Below are 21908 nucleotides of genomic sequence, written 5' to 3' on the forward strand. Positions count from 1 at the left end.
GGTGGCAGGGGTGCGGCTTCCCTGCTGAGATGGTCTCTGGGTTTGTACAGCTTTACCTGAAAAGAGCTCAGGATAATTGGGGTCTGGACACAAAGCCACCAAAACAAAATTCTCCAATGGAAGGAAGCCTTCGGGGTCTGGAGGGAAACAGCAAGTACAACGATCCAGGCCCCCGATACCAGCTCTTCTCCACCAGACGCATAAGAACGTAGATCCCAAGACGGTATTCAAAGCACGCCCTTTGTAATAAATCTATAAAGTGCCTACAGAGAAGACGAAGCGTTCGCATTTGTCAGGATGTGCAGAAGCTCACCACCACCCCCTGAGCTCTGAAATCTGGTAGCTGTGTTCCGTTCGAAGAAGAAGCAGACCTCCCCATCAGAGAGATGCGCGGTGTGCGGCGGGTCCCCAACTATCGTAACCACGGGTCCCCCGAATCCTGATGGGCCATACTCAGGGGCGCCTGGGAGACACAGGCTGTCTCCCTCCCGCCCTGACACTAGCTCTGTGCTGAAATCTTGTGAAAAAACAGTCAGGGGCTGTTAATTAATTTGGAGTTGAATGTGATACAATTTCCAGAATAGACCCGTTTCTTGCTTGTTCTTAAGAAAACTTGATGAGATTCCCCCAAAGCCAGAATGATAAATAATGATGGGACAGGCATGGACAAAGAGCACAAGTGGGTGCTTCTCAGGCCGGAAGCCACGGGACCGCATTGAACTCTGTAGCCTGATCATGTTGAGGGGTGCGGGACTGTCCTTTCAGCTACTCTTGTCTAGGTAATTCAAGAAAAATCCAGTTTCTGCTTTGCCTGAATTATCCACATGATGGGAGGTTTGTAGAAATGACCCGAACGACCCTTTCCAGCCACGTTGCGCACACCCAAGAAGGGAAGCAGAGACTCAGCACATTTGGAGTGATGTAGGCACATTTCAGATAAAGATGTTCCCGGTTATCTCCCAGTTACTTTACCTTTCCTGTTGCTCAGATATGTTGGTTCTAGGGTTAGAAGAATTCGGTGGTCCCTGGGGGTTGTGTCCCTCAGAGGAATGAGTAAAGGCTCTGAGATTTGGGTTTGCATCCCTGTTTCATCATTCACCAACTTTCCACTCCCGCATCGGCAAAATGGGGTTGGCAGTGCTCCACCTTGAAAGGGCGAGGGGGATTGAAGTGCCCGCTGCTGAGCCTGGAACAGACAAGTAACTGGATAGCAGGTAGCTAATTCTGATTCCCATCTGCAGAACTCCGAAGCTTCCAAGTCTCAGATAATACATAATACCCCACACAAGATGGAATTAAGTCCAGCTGAAAAATTCAAGTGTCTCCTTGAGATGCCCAGTCATGCCCTAGTACTGAGCCCTAAGTACGTTGGTAGAGTAAACTACATTCTGCCACATCGGCTCTACACATTACAGCATTTCTATAATGACATCTGCTAGACGGTTATCTGAATATCCCAAACAAAAGTGCGGACGATGCTTACAAATAAACCAAATGTTTATTTCTTAATCATTCCTTCCGGGCAGGCCCATACTCAAACTTGGCACTTTTGAAATTTTAGGCAGATGAGTCTTTGTTATTGGGGGGCTGTCCTGTGTGTGGTAGGAGGCTCAGCAGCATCCCTGGCCTCTACCCACCAGACACCAGTGGCATCTTCCTCCTAGTTGCAACAACCAGAAATATTCTCCAGACATGCTGCTGGGGGTAACATCACCTCGGCTGATCACCGCTGCTTGAGGAGGATGACAGTGTACCTGGCAGAAATCTGTCAAGACCAACACAGCCGCATGAAGGTGTGGGTCTGGCTGGGTCAGCCCTCCCACTGACTTGAAGCCAATTGAATCGTGCTTTAGTAGGATGACTAATCGATCCATAACTCGGGCCCTTGGGGTTCTTGGCCAGCACACATAGGGGAGTGCTATTCGAATTAGATTTGTACTTTGCAGGGAGGGAAGAAAAGCATGTAAGCTAGTGAAAAGCTAGGGCTCACGAACTTGGTTTAGGGTGTAAAGTCCATATGCTTCTCAGGACCACTGAGTCACGAATGGTTCTTACCAAATGGACGTGATTGCAGGCAAGGAAACAATTCTCCAACGCATTAGAGAGAATCATACCGACAACAATTGATCTCAGCAGCTCATTAAACACACACACGTACCCTCCAACTGTTGTTACTGCCTGCTAAAGCTAACCTCTGCTGGTAGATCTGTGGGAATCTACTAGATCTCTGCTAGTAGATCTAACGCTGCACACGTGCATTTTCCCAAACCTTTAGCTAAGATTCGAAAGCCTAATTTATGCTAAGTAGTGAATGAGGCACATTCCTGGCAATTACCTCAGGCAGAACAAGAAACGTGATGGCTACTCATCCGGAGTAACCTGTCGGTCCCACGAATGCCCACAGCAGGTGCTCCAGGGCCCTCATGCCTGCCTCTGTCACTTGTGACCTGTCCATTGGCCTTTCTCTGGACAGCCTCCAGGACAGGACCTTCATCCCTGTTTGATGGTGCATCAGCTGGATTAGATTGTTCCAGACTAGTACGACCACAACACTTTATCACGCTCAATGCAGAACTAGGCGATTTTTGTCCATGTTAACGCACCTCACAAGGATGCTTAGATTCAACTATGTTTTCCAGATCAGAGATGAGCTTTTCTTTCCCGAACCGTAGTGTCACTACAAGTGACAGCTGCAAACTGTAGTTAAGACTTTCTGGAATGTTCATCAAAATATATTCTAGAACAGGAGTCTAAAGTTTAAAAGTCTGGAGCTTCGGTTTAATTTCTAGATGCCCCGAAGCCGGTTTTTGTTTGTTTGTTTAAACCCACTGTCTTGATGCTCTTAGAATTTCATCAAGTACACAGTGTCCTGCAAAGTGCAGGCTGTGAGTGACCCTCCTCCTTTGTGTGTGTTGGTGCTTCGGACCTACCGTGTGTTGCTTGAACTGGTTCTCTGTGGCATTAGACTCTAGTCTCAAGCTGACATGCTCAAAGACGTGTCCAAATCCAAGTAACGGAACCGTCTAGATATTTCTAACATGTCAATAAAGGATGTATTGCAATCCTTCAATAGCATGCCCCATTTTTGGTAGTGAAACCTCAATGACAAATATTACTTTTTCCTTATGACAAGGTTGACACGACTTCCTGGGAACGTCAACCTTAGCAGATGCCCGATATTTTACGCATGCATAATTTTAAAAATTAATTTTTACTTACACAAGTATTATAGTTTCTTCTTGGTTAAACCAAAGGCAAAGGACAAGATGGTGCATTTCCACGGTGAGAGGTGGGTGTCTGTTCTCTGCCCCCACTGCTTGGGCTCCCTGGGGGGCGGAGGGGGCTACCACACGCTGCCGTCGCTGGAGCTCCCTCCTTGGGTCCTACGTCTAATGTCGATGAGTGTTAACATAAGCTCCTGCTCAAGGACAGAGCATAAATATTAAGCGGACTAGCCCTTGTCTCTTAGAGTCCGGGGTCTGAGATTCACATTTCATCTGCACTCCCCGATTCTCTGGACAGTTCAAACCTTACCTTTAGGTTCTCCCCTAGACTACTGAAATAACTTATATTAACAAAAAGAAAAAAAAAAAAAGGACTAGTTTCAGTATGTCTGTTTCCCACGTCTGTCTTCAGGAAAGGCAGGCCCATGTCATTTCTAAACCCCTAGAGGAGAGATTATGAGGAACCCTACCGGGGGAGGAGAAACTGATGGGACTGGTGGGGGAGAAGTGATGAGGGATGAGGCCACAGGGGTCCACCTGGAGGGAGAGGGGGCATTTCCAAGATTGATAGAAGGTTAGAAACTTGGGGTCCCTTGAGTGGAACTTGTCTCCTTCCAGAGCAAAACCACAGAGGGGAGAGGCTGCATGATGCATCCCGGGCGGCTGGGCGGGGGGTCAAGCTGGGCAGGAGGGCACGGGAGCTGCTTGCCCTGAAGGAACGCTGCAGCTTGGACAGTGCACACATCAGATGACTGGTGAGCCCGAACACTGTGCACTGTTGAAGACCGCCACAGAACGGGGCTCCTCCAGGACCGAGATGGACACACTTATTGTCTTTGTTAAGGTGGCGGATGGGGGGCAAGATCCATTTTAATTTGATTTAGAAAAAAGAAGTGTGATGCTTCTTACATTCAATGGTAATGAAATGAAATTCATAGTAATCTGTGCTCTATGGCCCATGGAACGCACAGCTAGGAAGGAAAACACCTGCATCACACCTGGAATTTGCCTGAGGGGGGCAGAGGTCCTCAGACTTCAGGGAACAAAAGGGAGGTAATTCTTTTCCAGCTGTAGTAATACCAGGTCAGGTCCACAGAGGGATTAGTGTTGACAGTTCTCCCCCGGAATCCCTGGGTGCAGGTGGTTCTGGGATCGACTAATTGTGGACAGGGGTCTGAAGTCCTACAGTAAAAATGTAGCACCACCCACTGGTGACAAAGGTCGGCATTACGTGGAAGGATGGGGAAGGAAGAGGAACAGAAGGGGAGAGGGAATGAAAGGACCTAGGAGGTCAAGGTCCTGCCAGTGTGAACCAGCCCAAAGCAATAGCCCGTGGAGGAAGACCCCCAGGGATCTCCATTCTGGAGTCCTCTGCCTCACTCGGGATGATGGACCCAGAATCACAAACACTCCTCATCTAGAGCACAAAGGATTTCTCATATGGTGAGAGGTAAGAGTCTAAATTAATTTTTTAGTTATCCCATTAGAATTTAATAAGGACTTAATCCATCTTTTTTTTTTTTTTTTGCTGCCTTAGGCACTGTTGGTTGCCTATCTGGTTTGATTTTTCCCTTCTCCTCCTTTCTGGTAGATCCTGATTTTGTTCATGTAGTCACTCAATATCCTTGCTCTCTTTTGACTGAAGCTAAGCTGCTCCATCCCCAGCTCCCTCCAAGGGAAGTCCTGATTGGTCTGAGTTAATCATGACATTCTCCTTATCAGCGACCGGCTAAAGGATCTAGCCTAAGCCAACCACCATGCGGCTTTCGTGTCAGGGCCTTAGATCCAGAGATGGATGCATGGCCTAACTGGGCCAACTGGACTGAAGGAAAGGACATACGTCCCATGGTTGAAAGATTTTCTCTTCCTTCCACTAGACATGACCAAATAAACATGTTGTCTCAAAGCTTCTTTGTTTGGTTTGACAACCCTCTTTTGACAATGAGAGAATAGAGTCTAAGGATAAAGCCAACATGAAGAGGGGGTAGAGCTGGGAGGAAAATGGACCGGAGCCTTGATCGTGCTATGCCTGCAGCCTGCATCACATCTGAACTTTCTGTTACATGAAACAAGATATTCTTGTGTCATTTAATCTAGTTAGAGTTGGTTTTTCATTTACTTGGGACACCATGTGAATTGGTTGTTTATTCAGTCTCTGCTTGAATATTTTAATATGACAAATATATCAGTACCCCTGTTCAATAATTTTTGGAAAGCCCTAATTGCCAGAAATTCCTTTCTTATGTTGAGTTGAAATGTACCTCACTGTCAGATTCATTCTTTGTCCCAAGTTATACAAGATGGGACATGCAGGACAGATGTACCCCGAGGTACGGGTGGACACAGTGTGCTTGGTGGGAAGCATGCTATCTTTAGAGTCAGGCAGATCCGGGTTCAGCTGCTGGCTTCACCATTAATAAGCTGAGTTGAGTTTGGGCAATATGGCAGTTTGTTTAATGGCCACAAATTCCTGCCATCCCAGTACGCTCCTCCTCTGAATGTGACTTAGAGCTCCTCCCAACCAGAGATGGAGTCTAATTCTTTACCTTGAATCTGGGCTGGCCTCGGGACTTGCTTTGGCTAACAGAATGTGGCAAAAGTGATACTGGAGGGTAATTCTTGGGGGCGGGGCTTGCTGTTTCTGCCCTGGCTGTCTTGGGATGTTGCCCCATGCCTGCCATATAAGGAAATCAGGTACATGGCAAGAAGCACAGGATGCATGGAGGGCTGAGCGCTCTAGTCAACAGCCCCCATCAGTTGGCACACATGTGAGAGGGACCATCTTGGACCTCCAGCCCAGAAGACCCTCCAGCTGAAGGCAGCTGCAGGAATAAGCTCAAGCCAAACTAGCTGAAGAACCATCCAGCCAGCCGATGCAATCATGAGAAATTGTGAGTCATTGTCGGTTTAAGCCACTGGGCAGTTTGTCACACAGCAAAGGCTGACAGAAGCAGAAATGTGATTTCATTAAACATCTTCTGTGTCTTTATTGTCAAAGGAAAAAAATAATACTTTTTTTTTTTTGCCGGTTGCTAGTGAGAATTAATTAATGCAAAATACGTAAAGTGCATATGTAGCTAGCACTGCGTGCTAAATAAGAGGTAGCTGTCATGATTGCTGTTAACGCAAACTGTTAATGCAAAGTTAACACTTTCTTCACCCTTAGATTTTTATTCTTTGAGGTTGAATCCAGTTTCCTCTGACTTCACCTGGTTTCAGAAGCCTTCCTGGCAATTTACTATACTGGCCCCCTCCTAATTACCCCCCCCCCCCATTTTATTACTGTGTTTCCTAAAGTAGTACAACACAGGTGCTCTGATCATTGCCCGTGACCCCGCAGCGGTCGCCTCCAGCAACAGCGCCTTCCACGGAGCAGGTGCTGAAATAGCGCTGTTTCTTTATTAACCCTGTGCAAGTCAGGGCTCCTTTTCCAGTTCATCCATTTCCACCGTCTGACATTCTGCCACCTGTCGATGATCAATCCTCCAATGCTCTGACCTGAGCGACTGCCAAGTCAGGATTCCCGCCTCTGAACATATGCAGGTGTTTTCTTGGAACTTAAACATGGGACTTAACATTAAACCCGGCAAAATTCCTTTTAGTCAGTCTTAGCTTAGCACTCCAGCTGGCCAAGCTCATCTTGCTCTTACATCTGTCATTTGTTTCTTCCCTTGGTGCGTCTTACATGTTTCCTTAAATCAGGAACTAAGAAATAATGTTCAACAGCACAGAGCCAGGGAAAGAGCCTCAAGGCACACCCCTCCACACCCCTTCTCTGAGTATGGTACAGAGTCAGTAAATATTAACAACGACATTATGAGTACAGGTTGCTTTCACATCGCTTAGCACATTAATGCACAGTCCAGTGCGCCCGGTGGCAGTCCCTGCCCTCTCATCCACGTGGAGGTCTATAAGGGCCGTAGTATTCTTGGCTGAAATCAAGACACCCATCTGATAACGCTGGCCTGAAAACATTCTTAACTGAATAGCCAGACCACAATCGGTGTTTTTTCTCTTTGTTTTACCTGATCATAGAATATAAAACCCTGTAGTAACGATCATACAAAATATCTTCTTGGGCCAATGGTAATGGATAAAGCAGTGAATCAATTTATCAGCTTTCAGGGCTTTTGAGAAGGCAAAGGGTTTTATCCCAGGAGAAGCTTCACCTTGTCTTGATCGCTGGACATCTGCGCCGCCGTCGCCGAGGGTAAGACCCTTGCTGGCATCCACGTGAGTGCCGCGGCCCCTGCTCCCGGGAAGGGAAGGCAGTGAAGGAGGCGTGTTCACTGGGCCCCGAGCTTGGTTCCTGCAGCCTCCCGCGGCGCGGGCACGCCCACTGCTGCACCCCGAGGCCGGTCCTCTCTGCTGGTGCGGGACCTCCGCGGCAGAGCCCCCCGCGTCTCGTGCGGCCGCTGTGGCTGGTGGGGGAGGGGGCGTGGGGACCTGGTCCGAGCCCAGGGGACGCTGCACCCCGCGGGACCCGGAGGTGCGGACAGCGTCTGCGGGGCCCGCGCAGGGTGCTGGGCTGCCCCTCCCCCCCCGCGGCGGTCCCCCGTGCTTTGTGCAGCCACTGTGGTTCCTAGTGGTGGTGGGGGGCGTGGACCTGGGCCGACCCGGGGGCACGCCGACCCCGCGGGGCCCCAGCCGAGGGCGCCCGCCACGCCACTCCACCGCACCGAGGCCTCCGCGCCGAGCCGGGCGCCGCGGGGGGAAGGGGCGTGGCCCGCCCGCTCGGCCAGCGCGCACGCGCAGCGGGGAAGGGGCGGGGTGCCTCTGCGCGCGCGCGGCTGCGCACCAGGCCGCCGTGCTCCCGGAAGGGCCGCCGCCGCGCCACGTCCGCGCCCCGCGTGCCCCGCCTCCCGCCGCCGCCGCCGGGCGGGGACCCGACAGGAGCGGAGCGGAGCGCCATGGGCCGCGCGGGCTCGCACCCGGCCTGCGCGCCGCCGCTGCTGCTGCTGCTGCTGCTGCTGCGGGCCGAGCGGCTGCCGGGCGCCGAGCTCACCTTCGAGCTGCCCGACAGCGCCAAGCAGTGCTTCCACGAGGACGTGGAGCGGGGCGCCAGGTTCTCCCTGGACTACCAGGTGAGGCCGGCCCCCGCGGCGCCCCGCTCGGTGGCCGGAGGGGCGCGGGCCCTGCGTCCCGGGCAGCGGCCACACTGGGGCGCCAGGCGTCTGGGGTCCTTTGTCCCGCGTGTACTCACGTGCGCCAGTGGGAGGCAGTGGGTTCGGGGTGCCGTTCCCGCGCTGCTCCGCATCTGCAGCTGGACGTGGGGTGAGCAGAGCTGTGGTGTTGGCACGCGCCGCCGCCAGCTTCTGCCCTCCGCCCCCCTCGCAGACCTCAGGGCACGCGGTGGGGGCGGGCAGACCTAGGGGTGGGGCTGAGTGGGGAGGGTCCCCAGGGCAGCCACCTGCTCCGGGACACTCCGGGCCTGAAGTGGCCTGGGCAGCAGGAGTGAGGGCAGGCGTCCGTGGGTCCTCGCTGTCCCGAGCCATCAAAAGGGGCGTGTGCTTGGGGACAGCATGGTGTGGGACGGCCGCTGGGTTGCGCAACATACAAATTGTGGCTGGGTTAACCCCCCCCCCCCCGGCACCGTCACTTCCAAATGATCATTATGAGGCTAGAGGGACTTGGGAGGTCGCCCGGTCACTGCTAGGTCAGGAGTCCCCTGTAAGGAATGGTCAGCACGGTGTAAACACCTCCAGCAGCAGGGCACTCACCACTTCACAAAGTAAATTCTCCTTCCATCTGCACAAAAAGGAACTTTTGAAGTTTGGAAGCAGATGGAGGCTGCTTTGGTTCAAGGGACTGTGTCCCTTGGTGGACCTTGGTTATAGCCCTTGACCGCCTGTATGACCCTGCTGTATGACGTTTTTCTTAGGTTTATAAAGCGAGTTTAAACTGGGTAATTCCCAAGGACCCTCTCACCTCTGATGGCCACTGAGTCTATGAATGCTTTAATCTGTATTTGCCTTCTTGCATGCGATCGGTAATAATAGGAACATTTACTAGAGCTCCTCTGCGATCTACTTGAGCTTGGAGCCTCAGTCTCCTCTTCTGTAAAATGGGAAGAATCAAGCTCCTTGCACCCTTGCAGAGCAAAACCTTTGGGAGTCAGGCAGTCAGGGATTCAGATCTTAGCCCTGTTACTTTCAAGCAGTGTGACCATGGCCGATTTCCTGAATCTCTCTTAGCCTCAGTCTAGTCCCCAGTAAAACAGAGAGGGTCTTAGCACCTGCTTCAGAAAGTTGTGAAGATTACATGGAAAAAATAAAAAGTTCATAAAGTGATCCCGGTGTCTGGTCGGCTGCCCCGCTGGTCATGGCAGACTGTGGGTGTCTTTGTGGTTGTAGGTCATCACCGGAGGCCACTACGACGTGGACTGCTACGTGGAGGACCCCCTGGGGAACACCATCTACCGGGAGACCAAGAAGCAGTATGACAGCTTCACGCACCAGGCTGAGGTCAAGGGCGTTTATCAGTTTTGCTTCAGTAATGAGTTTTCCACCTTCTCTCACAAGACCGTCTACTTTGACTTTCAAGTGGGCGACGAGCCCCCCATTCTCCCAGACATGGGGAACAGGGTCACAGCTCTCACCCAGGTGAGTGGACATCAGCCGGCCCGGGCTGGCTCAGCCTTCAGCCTGTTCCTCCTCTTCTCTTCCTGTCTTGGCCAATGTTCAGCGTCACCACCCCCTCCGCTACCCCCAGCCCCCGGGCTGGAAGGCTCAGGGTCGCTTCACCTCTTTGCACGTCCGGTCCTCAAGGACACCTTCCCCTTCTGAGCCCCCTGCACTGTTTTGCCGGATCCCTGCAGGACTTTCCTCTGGAATTCCTGGGTTCCGGCTCAGTCTTCCACGCAGCACCACTGTGGAAGGGCCTTGCCGTGCCCCCCGTCTGCTTACACCATATGTCTGCGTCATTAAGGCCAAAGGCCTGCTTTGTATGGCATGCTCGCTCAGGTAACGTGAGCCGCTACGCCCCAGGTGTCGATGACCTAAGGGACTGACTCAAGAATCGGGGGTTTCTCTTTCTTGTCATCTGTCTGCTGTCTGTCAGGGCTTCAGGCCCCTCTGCATCTGGCCACCAGAAGAAGGGGGCAGCGAGAAAGCCCCACCTGTTTCTTAAACGCCCTGGCCCAGAAGTGACGCACAGCACGTGCACTCACGTCCCGTTGCTGAGAAATGGTGGGCGCATCTGCATGCAGGGAGGCCTGGCAGATCATCCTCTCTGTCGTGTGTGGCTCTCGGGGTCAATGATAATCTGACCCCGGGCTCCTTCACCGGTCTCCCCCCTGCTAGTAAAGCTCCTGCCTCTCGTGTGCAGGCTCTCAGTTTCCTGAGGCTCGCATTCCGTGTCCTGCCCCTGCGTCCCAGTGCTTGGAGCTTGGCACCGAGTATTTGTCAGATCACTGAGAGGCAGGGCCCAGGGAATCCTGCAAGACAGCAAGGACTGTGGTGGCTGCACTGTTCTTGAGCCAAAGCCAGAGTGTCTGAGTCTCCAGGCGGGGCCAGAGCACCTTCTGGGCTGCCTCCAGGGGGTCCGCACTCCGTTCCTCTGTGGCTCTGCCCGTGGGTTCATCTGCCCTCCCCGCGCGTGGTGGAAGGTTAGTGCTGCACTCTCCAGTATCGTGGTCTGGCTACGTAAGGCTATTTTAATTTAAACGCATTAAAATTAAATCAAGAGTCTCCCTTCCTTGCTCGCCGTATAGGAGCATTTCTGGTGCTCGGTATCGCAGGTGGCCACACATGGACAGTCCTGCTGGGCAGCACTGGGTCTGAGCCTGGCCGTGTGAGCTCCGGTGGAAGATCCAGCCCAGGCGGGTTCTGTGCGGGAGCTTTCACAACCTGTACTCGAGAGTTCTGTTGTCGCTGATGAAACAGCCTCCGTGCTGGAGATTTTGAGGCTCTCTAGAAGCTGAGCTGAAGGCTTTCCCTCTCTCACCAGTGGAAAACAGAGCGGTAGGGAAAAGCCTGCATGGTTGGTCAGTGCAACAGAGAAATTCTTTCCTGGAGCCTTAGAATTAGATTTGGTTTTGTTGCAGAAAGACTGATGACATTTCCGCCCCCTACATCGCCGGACCTCATGTTTTCCCCTGCCCAGCCTCAGATGAGGGGTTTCCTTCCACTGTGTAACCCCGGACCCCTCTGCCTTGAATGGGAGTCTGTGACCCCGAGAGCTCTTGGCCCCCCCCCCCCCCCCCCCCCCCCCCCCGGGCATGGGCGTGCCCCCCCCCGAGTGTTGGCGCCCCCCCCCCCCCCCCGGCTCCATGGTGGGCACTTGAGCCGTCTACGCAAGGTGCTGGCTGGGGGCAGCCTGAGATGAGCGGTCGTGTCCCTGGCGTGGGCAGCTCCGCGTGGAACACAGCCCTGAAAACCAGTTAGCCGCGGGGCGCAGTGATCAGAGCTGTGGGTTATGGGATGGCTCTCGGGAGGGGCCAGTTGATCCCAGGGAGTCAGGGACCAGCAGGTGCAAGTGTAGGGGTGTAACTTCCATTTTCTTCCCTGGTCCTTATTTTCCTTGCTCGGTGTGGGTCCCCCATTGGCCACGGTGTTCTTACTTGCCCCCAGACCTCTTCTAGCTCGGTGGTGGCTTAGGGGCCATGTTTTCTGGCCCCAGAATCCATACTAGGATGAAAGAGCAGGATCCAGAGTGACCACGGTCCAGGCCGTGGATGTAGGCCATGGGAACTTGTCTCCGGCTTGGGCTCCAGCATGACCAGGCTCCCAGGAGAGGCATGGGCTGGGAGGATGTCCCCAGGGCAGCCGAGCTTCCGGTGCTCAGGGCATCCTGAGGGTCTGGGCAGATCCTAGCGGAGGCCGAAACTCTCCAGCGGAGGTCACAGGCCCGGGGCTACCTCCATGGTGGCCTGGGGAGGGGTCGGTGTTTCCCTGTGTCTGCTCTGAGGTCAGCTCATGCTTGCCTGTCTCTGCGTCCTTGAAGTCTGTAAAGAACCAAGTTCTCCTGCCAGTGGAGGCCCTGAGGAGGCGAGGCCTGGGGGAGTTTGCTGGGGGTTGCATCGCCAGGTGGTAGAGACAGGGTGAGGTGGTGTGGCAGTGGAGAAAGGGGACAGCCCCGGGAGGGGGACAGGTCATGGTGTCTCCAGGGACTGACTGTCCCGATGGAGCAGTGACCAGAATCCCCGGGCGGGGGGGCTCGTAGACTCTGGAGAGCAGCCAGGGCTGGTGGTCTTGGCAGAGCGGAAGTCGCGCCCCCGCCCAGGAGGGCCCACGGCCCTGGGAAGGCAGGGCTCCTCCAGGGAGAAGCGATTCTGCTGGCCTCCTGCCCGGTGGGAAGCAGGCTGGGTGGGTTGCCGAACTGAAATGTTGTGGTAACAGGCCGAGGAGGTGCCTTTCAGACAGTAGGTCCGGCGGAAGATCCCAGTGGGTGGGACGGAGCCCGCTCTTACGGGAGGGGGATGCTGCCGGGGGTCTGTGAATCCCGTGACGTGTTGCTCTCGGGTCTCCTGTGGGGCCCGCGCCGGGAAGGCCGTGTGAGCACCTGTTGCCCTCTGGGAACTGGCCTCCTTCCTGTCACGGATCTGATCTGAGACTCTAAAGGTGCCGCGGCTGTCCTGCCAGAACCGTGGTGCAGGTCTGTGGCCTGGGGCCTCCGACCTGGGCCTGAAGGTGGTGGCTCACGTGGCATCCGACGTGTCCTCTGCATCTGTGACTTGTGAGTCCTCCCTGTTCCTCTTCCTCGTCCCTCCCTCCATTTGCAGTGATTCTGGACCCTGGGAGGAGGCTGGACATGCCGGCCCGCACTGCCAGGCCCCGGGGTGCTCCCGGGTCAGGTGAGCCCAGCGTGCACAGAGTTTCTGAATGAGCTTGGGACGGAAATAAACTTAGTGGATTTCTAGCCTGGAGACCCAAATGAGCCCTTTTCTCGTGTTTAAAAACAAACTCTGTGTGTATTTATGCATACTGAGTGCGTGTGCGTGTCCATACACTCACACACGTGCACATGCACGTATGTGTGTGTGTCCCCATCCAACCCCCTATTTCAAGGATGACCTGCCTGCCGCCGGGTCCTCTCAGCGCCCGGGTCCGCTCTTCTGCCCCACAGAGCACAGCCCCCTCCAGACTGGCTCCCGCCGGCCCCTCTCAGTGTCCTGGCTCCCGGGGGCCTTGTAAAGTGGGGTTCTGAGCTTGCCATCCTGCTCACAGCACTTTGCAGTGAGGGGTCCGTCCTGAGGCCTTTACCGTGAGCCCCCCCCACGCTTCTTCGCTCGCATCCCTGAGTCCGGCAGCCCTCCCTGTGCCTTTCGTGAGCTTCTATCGCTCGGCTGCCTTCTCTCCCTTGCCCGTCCGCCAGGCGCAGCCTCGCCCGCCTTCCCCTCCCCTGCCCGTCCGCCAGGCTCAGCCTCGCCCGCCTTCCCCTCCCCTGCCCGTCCGCCAGGCTCAGCCTCGCCCCCCACCTGGGCACTTCCCATGGGAAGAGCGCCTCCCCTTCGTCCTGCAGGATTAGCAGCTGTCCCCTGGGCGTCCCACAACTCTGTACGCCCTCCTGCTGGCTCCTTTCGGGATGCATCCAGTCTGTTCTCCTTTAAACTTGCTGACACAGGACTGTGTCTGTGACCGATTCGTCTCCTCGGTCCCCGGGCCCAGCACAGCGCCTGGGAGCTGAGGAGCTGAGGAGGTATCGCTGTGCATGTGAATGAACACATTAGTGCAAGTTTGGGCCATGAGAGAAAACCCCGCGCCGTCTGAAGTTCTCGTCTCGTTCTTACCGGCGCTCCTGCGGAGCCCCCGGCCCCTGTCGGTGATTGTGGCCTTGCAGGGATGGGCAGGCTGGTGTGAACGCAGGACCAGTGTGACCCTCCGCATCTCCCTGTGTCCTAGGTAGTGACCGGAAGTGAGCAGAGGGAGGCTTCCGGAGATGCCGTATCTAGATCTGGCCTGGACAAGGCTCGCAGGGGTCAAGCCTGACCTCACACTGCAGCCGCTTCCCCGGTCCTTCCCGGGTTGGTCCCCCGTCCCCTCTGTGACGGTGGCCGTGCCTTCCTGAGCTCTGGAGGCATCAGCGGAAGAGCTGGGGGGAGCGCGCCTCCAGCAGAGAGCTCTGTGCCCCGAGTGGTCCTGCTGGTGGCTGTCACTTGGGAGTCTCCTTCGGGGTCAAGTCTGTGATGGCAGGAACCCTTCTGGGGTCGGTTGGCCGTCTCTCAACATCAAACGCCCATAGGCGTGAGCTACCTACTAAACGTGGGGCAGGTAAAGGTGCCCGGCGCCGACCGGTCTGGGTGCGAGGTTATGGCCCACGATCACAGGGCACGCAGGATGCCACCAAGAATGCAGGATGAAGGTACCCCTTGGGGGACCCACTGACGCCCAAACGGGCCTGTTCTTTCCCGTGGATTCTGCCCCTCGACCCCCTGCCCCACGGAGCCCCATGAATTCCATGTTCTGCACGGTGACCTCGTCACTGTTCCGTCCGTGTGGCTCTTCCCCACGGGCCAGAAGGACAGCGCCGGCCCCCGCGTTTAGAGGGAACCCGTGGCCCTGGGAGGTGGGCTGCTCGTCAGGCAGACGCAGGACATGGCCTCGTAGGAAGCTCTCGTCCTTCCTCACGTGGTCCAGAGTAGAGAGTGCCCAGCCGGGAGAATAAGCCAACAGGACTTCTTGGCTGGGCTCTCCCATTTGTCTCGGGGACACTGTTCAGTCTGTGAGAGAAACGGGATCTTGGGGTTGGTCAGGTGGTGGCGCAGTGACTCGGTCTCCCCTCCCTTCTCACGCTCACTGTATGGACGGGTCACCTGTGCAGTCTGGGGACCGAGGCAGGTGTCTCCTGGACGCTTTGTGAGCTTGTCTAGCCTGAGAACGTGTTGTTGGCATAGAACTGTGTAGGTTTGGCATGATCTCATGACCTCCCACGGGCACACGGGTCAGTTCTCCTTCGCTGACTACTGACGGCCTCAAACAACACCCCTGTATTGTCTCCGGCCCGGCGGGGTCCAGGCCGGGTCAGGGTGCGGCCGGTGGGACCTCCTCACGAGGCTCTGGGAGGGATCTGGTTCCACACCCGCCAGGTTGTTGGTGAGTTCAGTTCCCTGCAGCGGAAGGTGCTGGGGTCCTGGGGGTGCTGGGACGGTTTTGGGGTTCTGCCTGGCACGCGTGGTGTTGGACCAGGGAAAGGAGGTTGCAGGTTAGCGGGGCGTCCCGCACGATTGTGGTTTACTTCTCTGCCGTTAGCTGTGTGACCTGGGGCCAGTCCCACGGCGTCTCTGAGCCCCAGTCCCCTCGTCAGCACGTGGGGTGAGCGGGCCGTGGGGAGTCAGGAGTGTCAGAGAGCACGGGGCGGGCGTGAGAGGCGGTCAGGGGTTCCTGATGCTGCCACCTGCCGTGGGACGCTGGGCGAGGGCCCTAAGCCCCCGAGCCCCGGGTGGGCTGAGCGCGGAGGCTGAGCTGAGCCGCGGCCTCCTTAGCGCACACGCACAGCGCTCGCTTCAGCACGGGCGCCCGGGGCTGCGGCGGCCGCGCGTGGATTCCTCCCTTCTTGTCTAGCGGAGACCGGGACCGCCTCTCTCTTCCTGCCCAGATGGAGTCCGCCTGTGTGACCATCCACGAGGCCCTGAAGACGGTCATTGACTCCCAGACGCATTACCGGCTCCGCGAGGCGCAGGACCGGGCCCGGGCCGAAGACCTCAGCAGCCGGGTCTCGTGCTGGTCCGTCGGCGAGGTGATCGCCCTGCTGGTGGTCAGTTTCAGCCAGGTGCTGCTGCTGAAGGCCTTCTTCACGGAAAAGCGAGCCAGCCCGCGGGCGCTGCACTCCTAGGCCCAGGCTCCTGCCCCGGGGCCCCGCCCCCAGGCCCCTGCTGGGCCCAAGGGCCACCCTGGGGTGGGGCCGAGCCCCTGGGGGTGGTACCCAGCTGCTTACTCCTCGAGCCCGGCGGCCGGCGATCTGGAGGCAGCTAGCCGCATTATGTGGGTCACACCGAGAAAAGCGGACAGTCAGGCCCTGACTGGGGGGGGCCAGGGGTCTGGCCGCAGGGGAAGCCCAGGTGCCCCGGCCTTGTGGGGCGGCTACCTCTGCTCCACGGTGCGTGGGTCGTTGGGCTCGGGTGTGTCCCGCCCTCTGTGGAGGAGGGGGGGCCGTCGGCTGGCTTGTCTCCTGGAGCTCTCTATCTGCCGGAGACGCGCCCCGAAGCGGCTTTGCAGAGAGGTGGCGTCCTCCGCGGAGGGTGCCCTGCTGAGCCGTGTGTCTCCCGGAGGCAGCACTCTGGTTAATAAAAGCTAAGCAGGAGCACCGCGCAGACTTGTGCCTTTCTTTCTTTGCCCCAGAGGAGCGCGCAGCTTCTTGGGGAACGTGGGTGTGCGCAGAGGGCGTGCGGGAGAGCAGGCGTGGCCCTCGAGGCGTGTGCACGATGCTGTGGACACACGTGCGCGGCCTGGGGCTCCGTTGCCCCCCTCCCAGTGGAACGAGAGCGGTGACGTGGGGAGCTGGTTATTCTCTCGTCTCAGACTCGAAGGTCACTGTCGAAACAGCTGATCCTCAAGTCCAAACGGGGGGCTGAGCACAGAAAGGGACAGAGCGATCAGCGGCTGTCCTGTGCTGTGTCCACAGCAGCCACGCTGGTCTCTGTCAAACTTAGGTCAGACCATGTCCTCCCGGGTCAGCACCGTCCCGTGGCTCCCCATGTCACTCAGGTCACGGCAGCGTCCTCGCTGGGGGCTGTGAAGTCCTGCCTCGTCCGTGGGCAGGCTGTGCTGCCCCATGTCCTCCCACTCCAGCAGGTCTCCTCGCTGTTCCTGTAACCACCAGGCCATGCCTCTGCCCCAGGGCCTTTGCACCTGCAGTGTCCTATTGGAACGCTCTCTCCCTGATAACCTACATTATCCGCGAGTTAACCCTAACCACTCCGTTCAGGATGGCGCTGCCCCACCTGCCCCGGCCTCTTGTCTCCCTGTCCCTGCTTTACTTCTCAGCTACGCATCACCGCCGACACATGGGTTTACTTGTCTGTTTACTGTCCTTCGTACCCCATTGGATGTGAGCTCCATGATGCGGTTGGGGGGGGGGGGCCGACTTTGCTCGCGGCTGCATCCCCGGTCCCTGGAATGACGCCTGCTACGTACCGAGGTCTTCACACGTATAAGTTGCTGAACCAGCAGCCTTGCCTGTCGGAAGCTGATGCATACTTAGCAAGCGTCTCTGAAGTAGGTCTCGAAGGAAGATCTGACGCCCGCCCTAAAGGACATCTTCCGAGCTGCCTGGCAGGTGTTCGTGATGCTTCGTAGACTCGTCGCCTGGGAGTGACTCCATGAGGCTTGCTGAGCTTAGTTGAGATAAATGCTGCTTGTCTGTTCATATGTGTTTGAGAGTACTTCTTCTCCCTTGTTTTAAAGTTGCATATAACACCCAGTGCTCATCCCATCACATACCGAGCTGCAGCCGGGGGTCAGAAGCGCGGGTGACAGCCTGGCCTCGCGACTGGCGTGTGGCATGGGGACGGTCTGGCGGGGCGGGGCCCGTGGCCTGTGGGATGTGGCGCTGTGTCCGGGTGGATGACAGGGGAGTGACGCCGTAGGACACCCCGCCGGTGCCGCGGAGTTGCTCGTGGGGAACAGCCTGCCGTCAGAAGCTCTGTGAGTGTCTCGCGTGCGAGATGGTGCCCATCATCAGCGGATGCGGCTGAAGAGCAGCGTGCAAGCACCTGCGAGGGCTCCCCTGCTCAGAAGGAGAAGATCCGGCCCTTTCCCGCCGGAGCCCCGCGCACCCGAGGCCTCAGGCTCCAGAGCAGCCGGTGCAGGAGCTCTTCCACTGAAGCAACGGGGATGAGCTGGGGGGGGGGGGCCCTCAGGGCACACGAAGCTCCTGTTTTACTAGAACCTTCCTCCCTTTAAGACTTTTGCAAAGGGGCGCCTGGGTGGCTCAGTTGGTTAAGCGACTGCCTTCGGCTCAGGTCATGATCCTGGAGTCCCTGGATCGAGTCCCGCATCGGGCTCCCTGCTCGGCAGGGAGTCTGCTTCTCCCTCTGACCCTCCCCCCTCTCATGTGCTCACTCTCTCTCATTCTCTCTCAAATAAATAAATAAAATCTTTAAAAAAAAAAAAAAAAAAGACTTTTGCAAAGGATCGATTTTCTCTTAAGGACAGTGCTCAGTTTTCATGCCCGGATGCGGACCGCAATCACTGGATAGCTGATTGTCATCGGGAACGCACTGCCTTCGGAGAGGCTTGGCCACTGTCCTGGGGCGGGACGGGCAACTCCCCAGACAAGTCAAAGCCTGCGCCCCATTCCTAGCTGTGACCGAGCTGCGAGGGGTCAGTGGTTGTCTCCTGTAGGCCCCGGGTCCCAAGGATCCAGTCTCTGTCCTGGATGCAAAAGCCTCTGGTCTACCGTTTATGATGTTTTATTCTGGGCTTTCACGGTGTATGATACGGAGCAGGGAGAAGCTTCACTGCCTCACTGTTCGAGTTTCGGGTCCATCTTCTGGCCGTCGGGAGAACTGTGGATGATGAGGATGGAGCCCGCGGGCCTCCCGGTCCGCCGGGCTGCCACCGCACCTGGATGTGCTCCTTCATGGCTTTAAACCCCACATAGCCCCATCCTCTGTATTCTAGAGAGTCCTCATCTCTGGGGAGCCGCGAGCCAGGGTGTGCGCACGCTAGGACTTCACCTGCAGCAGATCCGCGGGGAAGGCCACTCCCCTATGACGTTTCTTTATGCAGAATTATAATGCACACAGAACGTTCTTGGCCAGACTCACACGCGAGCACAGTCTAACGTAGGCGAACGACAGGTTATGGGACAGGTTTGGGGAGCACCTGCTTTTCCAGTTCTGGTGCAGTCTCGGGCTCAGCTCCTCCCTGCTCCCCTGGGACCCACCCGTCGGACCTTCTGGGTTACGTGGGAAGCAACCATCTTTTGCTTCATGTAACTCTAGCCGTCAGCCTTTTTCACCCTCAGCACTGCCGAGCCGTTGCAGTTCCTGATTCTGACACAGCTCGATGCTGTTTTGCTTCTGCTGGTTTGTGTTTCTCAGTCCAATATTTGGCCACAGGAGAAAACAGGTTTCACATATGGCTTGTTCTTCACATTCCCTATCACATCCTGGAGAAATCCTCCAAGAACTTGATCAGACTGTTTTCATCATTTGTAGGTCTATTTTCGGCTTTTGATAGCACATAGGAACCAATGCAGTCTCAGCTGAGCGTGTTCAAGCCAGACTCTGGTTTCTGAGGCTCCCAAACCTCTGGGTTTGAAACCTCGCTGAGCATAAGCAGCGACAATAGAACATTCTCAAATGAAACGAAACAGGGTGGCATCCAGGTGGCTTCTCCTTCAAGCATGGTCCGGTTTGAAACCAATCTGGTTAATTGATATGCACTCTCCTGAGCTATAAGACACTGGAGAAAATATGTCCCGCTAAGTACTTGCGATTGCGAGTCAGGAGCAGGCTTGTAGATGACACACGAGTTTACCTAGTAAGCTCTTAGTAGAGGTCATGGTGTAAGAGAAACCGTGCTAAGAGAAGGGTCTTGGACTTCTGATGTAAGAAGGCAGACTCCTTCCTCTTCTCCCTCCCACCCCCTGTTCTGTGAGATCAACCCAAGCAGGTGAGAGTAAAATAGAATTTAAATCCCTGAAACCAGAGAAAGGTCACAGTCCCGAATCACTAGCTGTCAAATTCGGTGATACACGAAAGGGTTGGGGGAGGGGGGAGATGCCTGGAGCGGTTGTAGTGGGTTGAGATTTTCCTAAGAGAAGGAGGCCTTATCCTGAATGGCCGAGCAGCAGAACCTGGAATGGTACTTCTAGGGGCCGCGTGTGAGCAGCAGAGGTGGCCCCCACTCTAGTCCTCTCCTCCCAGGGGCGGGGTAGGTGCGGTTGGAGGAGAAGCTGGTCAGACAGCTGGGCAGGAGACGTGGCATGTGGACGGTGGGGGCCCTGGGGGCAATCTGCTGTGTAGCCAGGATCACACCAAATCTGCCCCCCGGCAGGAAAAAGGCAACAGGGCTTTAGAGAAGAGTTACAAGAACTCATAGACGAGGTTATACTACCACGGAAAAGATGAGAGAGAGCTGTCAAGATTCAGGGCAACGTAGAAGAGGAAAAAACCATCACAGAAGGGGTCATCAGTTTGCAGATGCCAGGGAACAGGTGCGGCCGGAATCTCAGGGAGGGAGGCTGGAGAAAAGCCCGGAAAGACTGCCCCGAATAAAGCGGACAGAGAACTCAGAGCTGGACATTACTGGGGACAAACAGATTTGTACACCAGAGCGAGTCCATCATGCAGGTCTGGGTGTCCCTGAAGAAGAAAACAGAACCACGACAGCAAAGACCAAAGAGCAGGTGATCCATGAGAAGAAATCTGTGATTTCCAACGTTTCCAGGACATTTACTGGAGAAGACCGTGGAGTGGTGTCCAGGGAACTGCAGGAAAGAGTGCAGACCCAGGAAGATTGGGAACTGCTCACTGCCATCCAGATACAAAGGCAGCAGGTGACGATTTTAGAACTGGAAGGTCCGAGGGGAACAGCGCACCCATTCTGGAATAAGCTGCCGGGGTGGAGCCCCCGCGAGCCAGCGTGGGAGAGAAGCAGCGCACAAAGGGCACGCGTGTTTCTGCGAGCGCTTCGTCCACGATGTCGCCCACCTGGGACTGGGGGCTGGGGAGGCGGAGAAAGTCCGGTCAGAATACATTGTATCAATCCCCATCGCTGAACAGTGATTTAACAATACAGCAAGTTGAGATTGAGAACTAGAGAGTGAGGGAGATGGGGGAGGTTCAGATGCTCACTTCCTTATTTTTCTTGCTGCGAATTTAAGAAATAATCCTCATCATGACAACCACAGAAGAAATTACACTGCACTCTTACTGTGGGCCAACCATCGTTTGAAGCACTTGAGCTCTCCAAACGGCTCCATGACATGGGGACTATTACCATTCCTGTTTTATAGTGGGGAAACTGAGGCACAGAGAATTTATTCAGCTTTCCTTGAAGCCATCTAGCTCGTAAGAGTAAAATGAGGGATGCTCTTTAGTCTTCTCAAGAGTCCTTGAAAAAGAAGCTGGATTCATAAATGGATTAATAAAATCCATTCCTTTCTTCTTCTCTTTTTTTAAACAGAGAGAGCTACTGGTTCTGTCCGTTGTGAGTCTAGTTCCACTGAGGTGGGACATTTCTTCTAGGCTGGCTCATGAGAAACAGAGAAAGGGAAACAATAGGAGATTTCCTATAGGAATTGGCTCACACGGTCGTGGAGGCTGAGAAGTCCCCGGACCTGCCAGATGCAAGCTGCGGTAGCAGGAAAGCGAGGCGTGTTGGTCAGTCTGAGGCCGAGGGGGCCGTGCTGCGAATCCCGATGTGAGCCCGAAAGCCTGAGAACAGGGAGCACCGTGTCTGAGGGCGGGGGCAGGCTGAGTGTCCCAGCTCAAGCCGAGAGCAAATTCACCCTCCCGCACGGCGGGGTGAGGGCGGTAAGTGTGGGGAGCAGAGTCAGACCCCTGCCCCAGCTCCGCCACACCCCGCGTGGCCGCACGGTGTCATGCACCTCTGGGCTGAGTGTCTTACTTCTGCGGTGAGAATAAACTCTCCAAAGGGAAATTGCACAAATGCATACCCTCCACTGCTCCCAGCAGACACTGTTCTAAGTACTGTATTTAGTACCTGAAATGTTTTTTTCCATAAATACCAAGCGAATTTCATCTTTTGCCTAGAACTGCAACGATGTAAGAAGTGA

General features: G+C 55.7%; 1 protein-coding gene across 4 annotated transcripts in view; it reads left to right on the forward strand.

The window, feature by feature from the left end:
- Positions 1-8109: 8109 nt before the first annotated feature.
- The window catches only part of TMED3 (transmembrane p24 trafficking protein 3), a 37194-nt gene continuing 23395 nt past the window's right edge, over positions 8110-21908 (forward strand). For 3 of the 4 annotated variants that reach the window (XR_004297858.1, XM_032392028.1, XM_032392029.1), the window contains exons 1-2: positions 8110-8308; positions 9578-9826. Coding sequence is in view for 3 of the 4 variants with exons in the window: in XM_032392028.1 (XP_032247919.1) it covers positions 8135-8308; positions 9578-9826 (423 nt within the window). In the remaining variant the exon portion in view is untranslated. Of the gene's footprint in view, positions 8309-9577; positions 9827-15758; positions 17070-21908 lie in introns of those variants that run through there. The other variant, XM_032392026.1, reaches the window with a different exon arrangement.

The sequence above is a fragment of the Phoca vitulina genome, unplaced genomic scaffold (assembly GCF_004348235.1).
Source record: "Phoca vitulina isolate PV1807 unplaced genomic scaffold, GSC_HSeal_1.0 scaffold65, whole genome shotgun sequence".
NCBI lineage: Eukaryota > Metazoa > Chordata > Mammalia > Carnivora > Phocidae > Phoca > Phoca vitulina.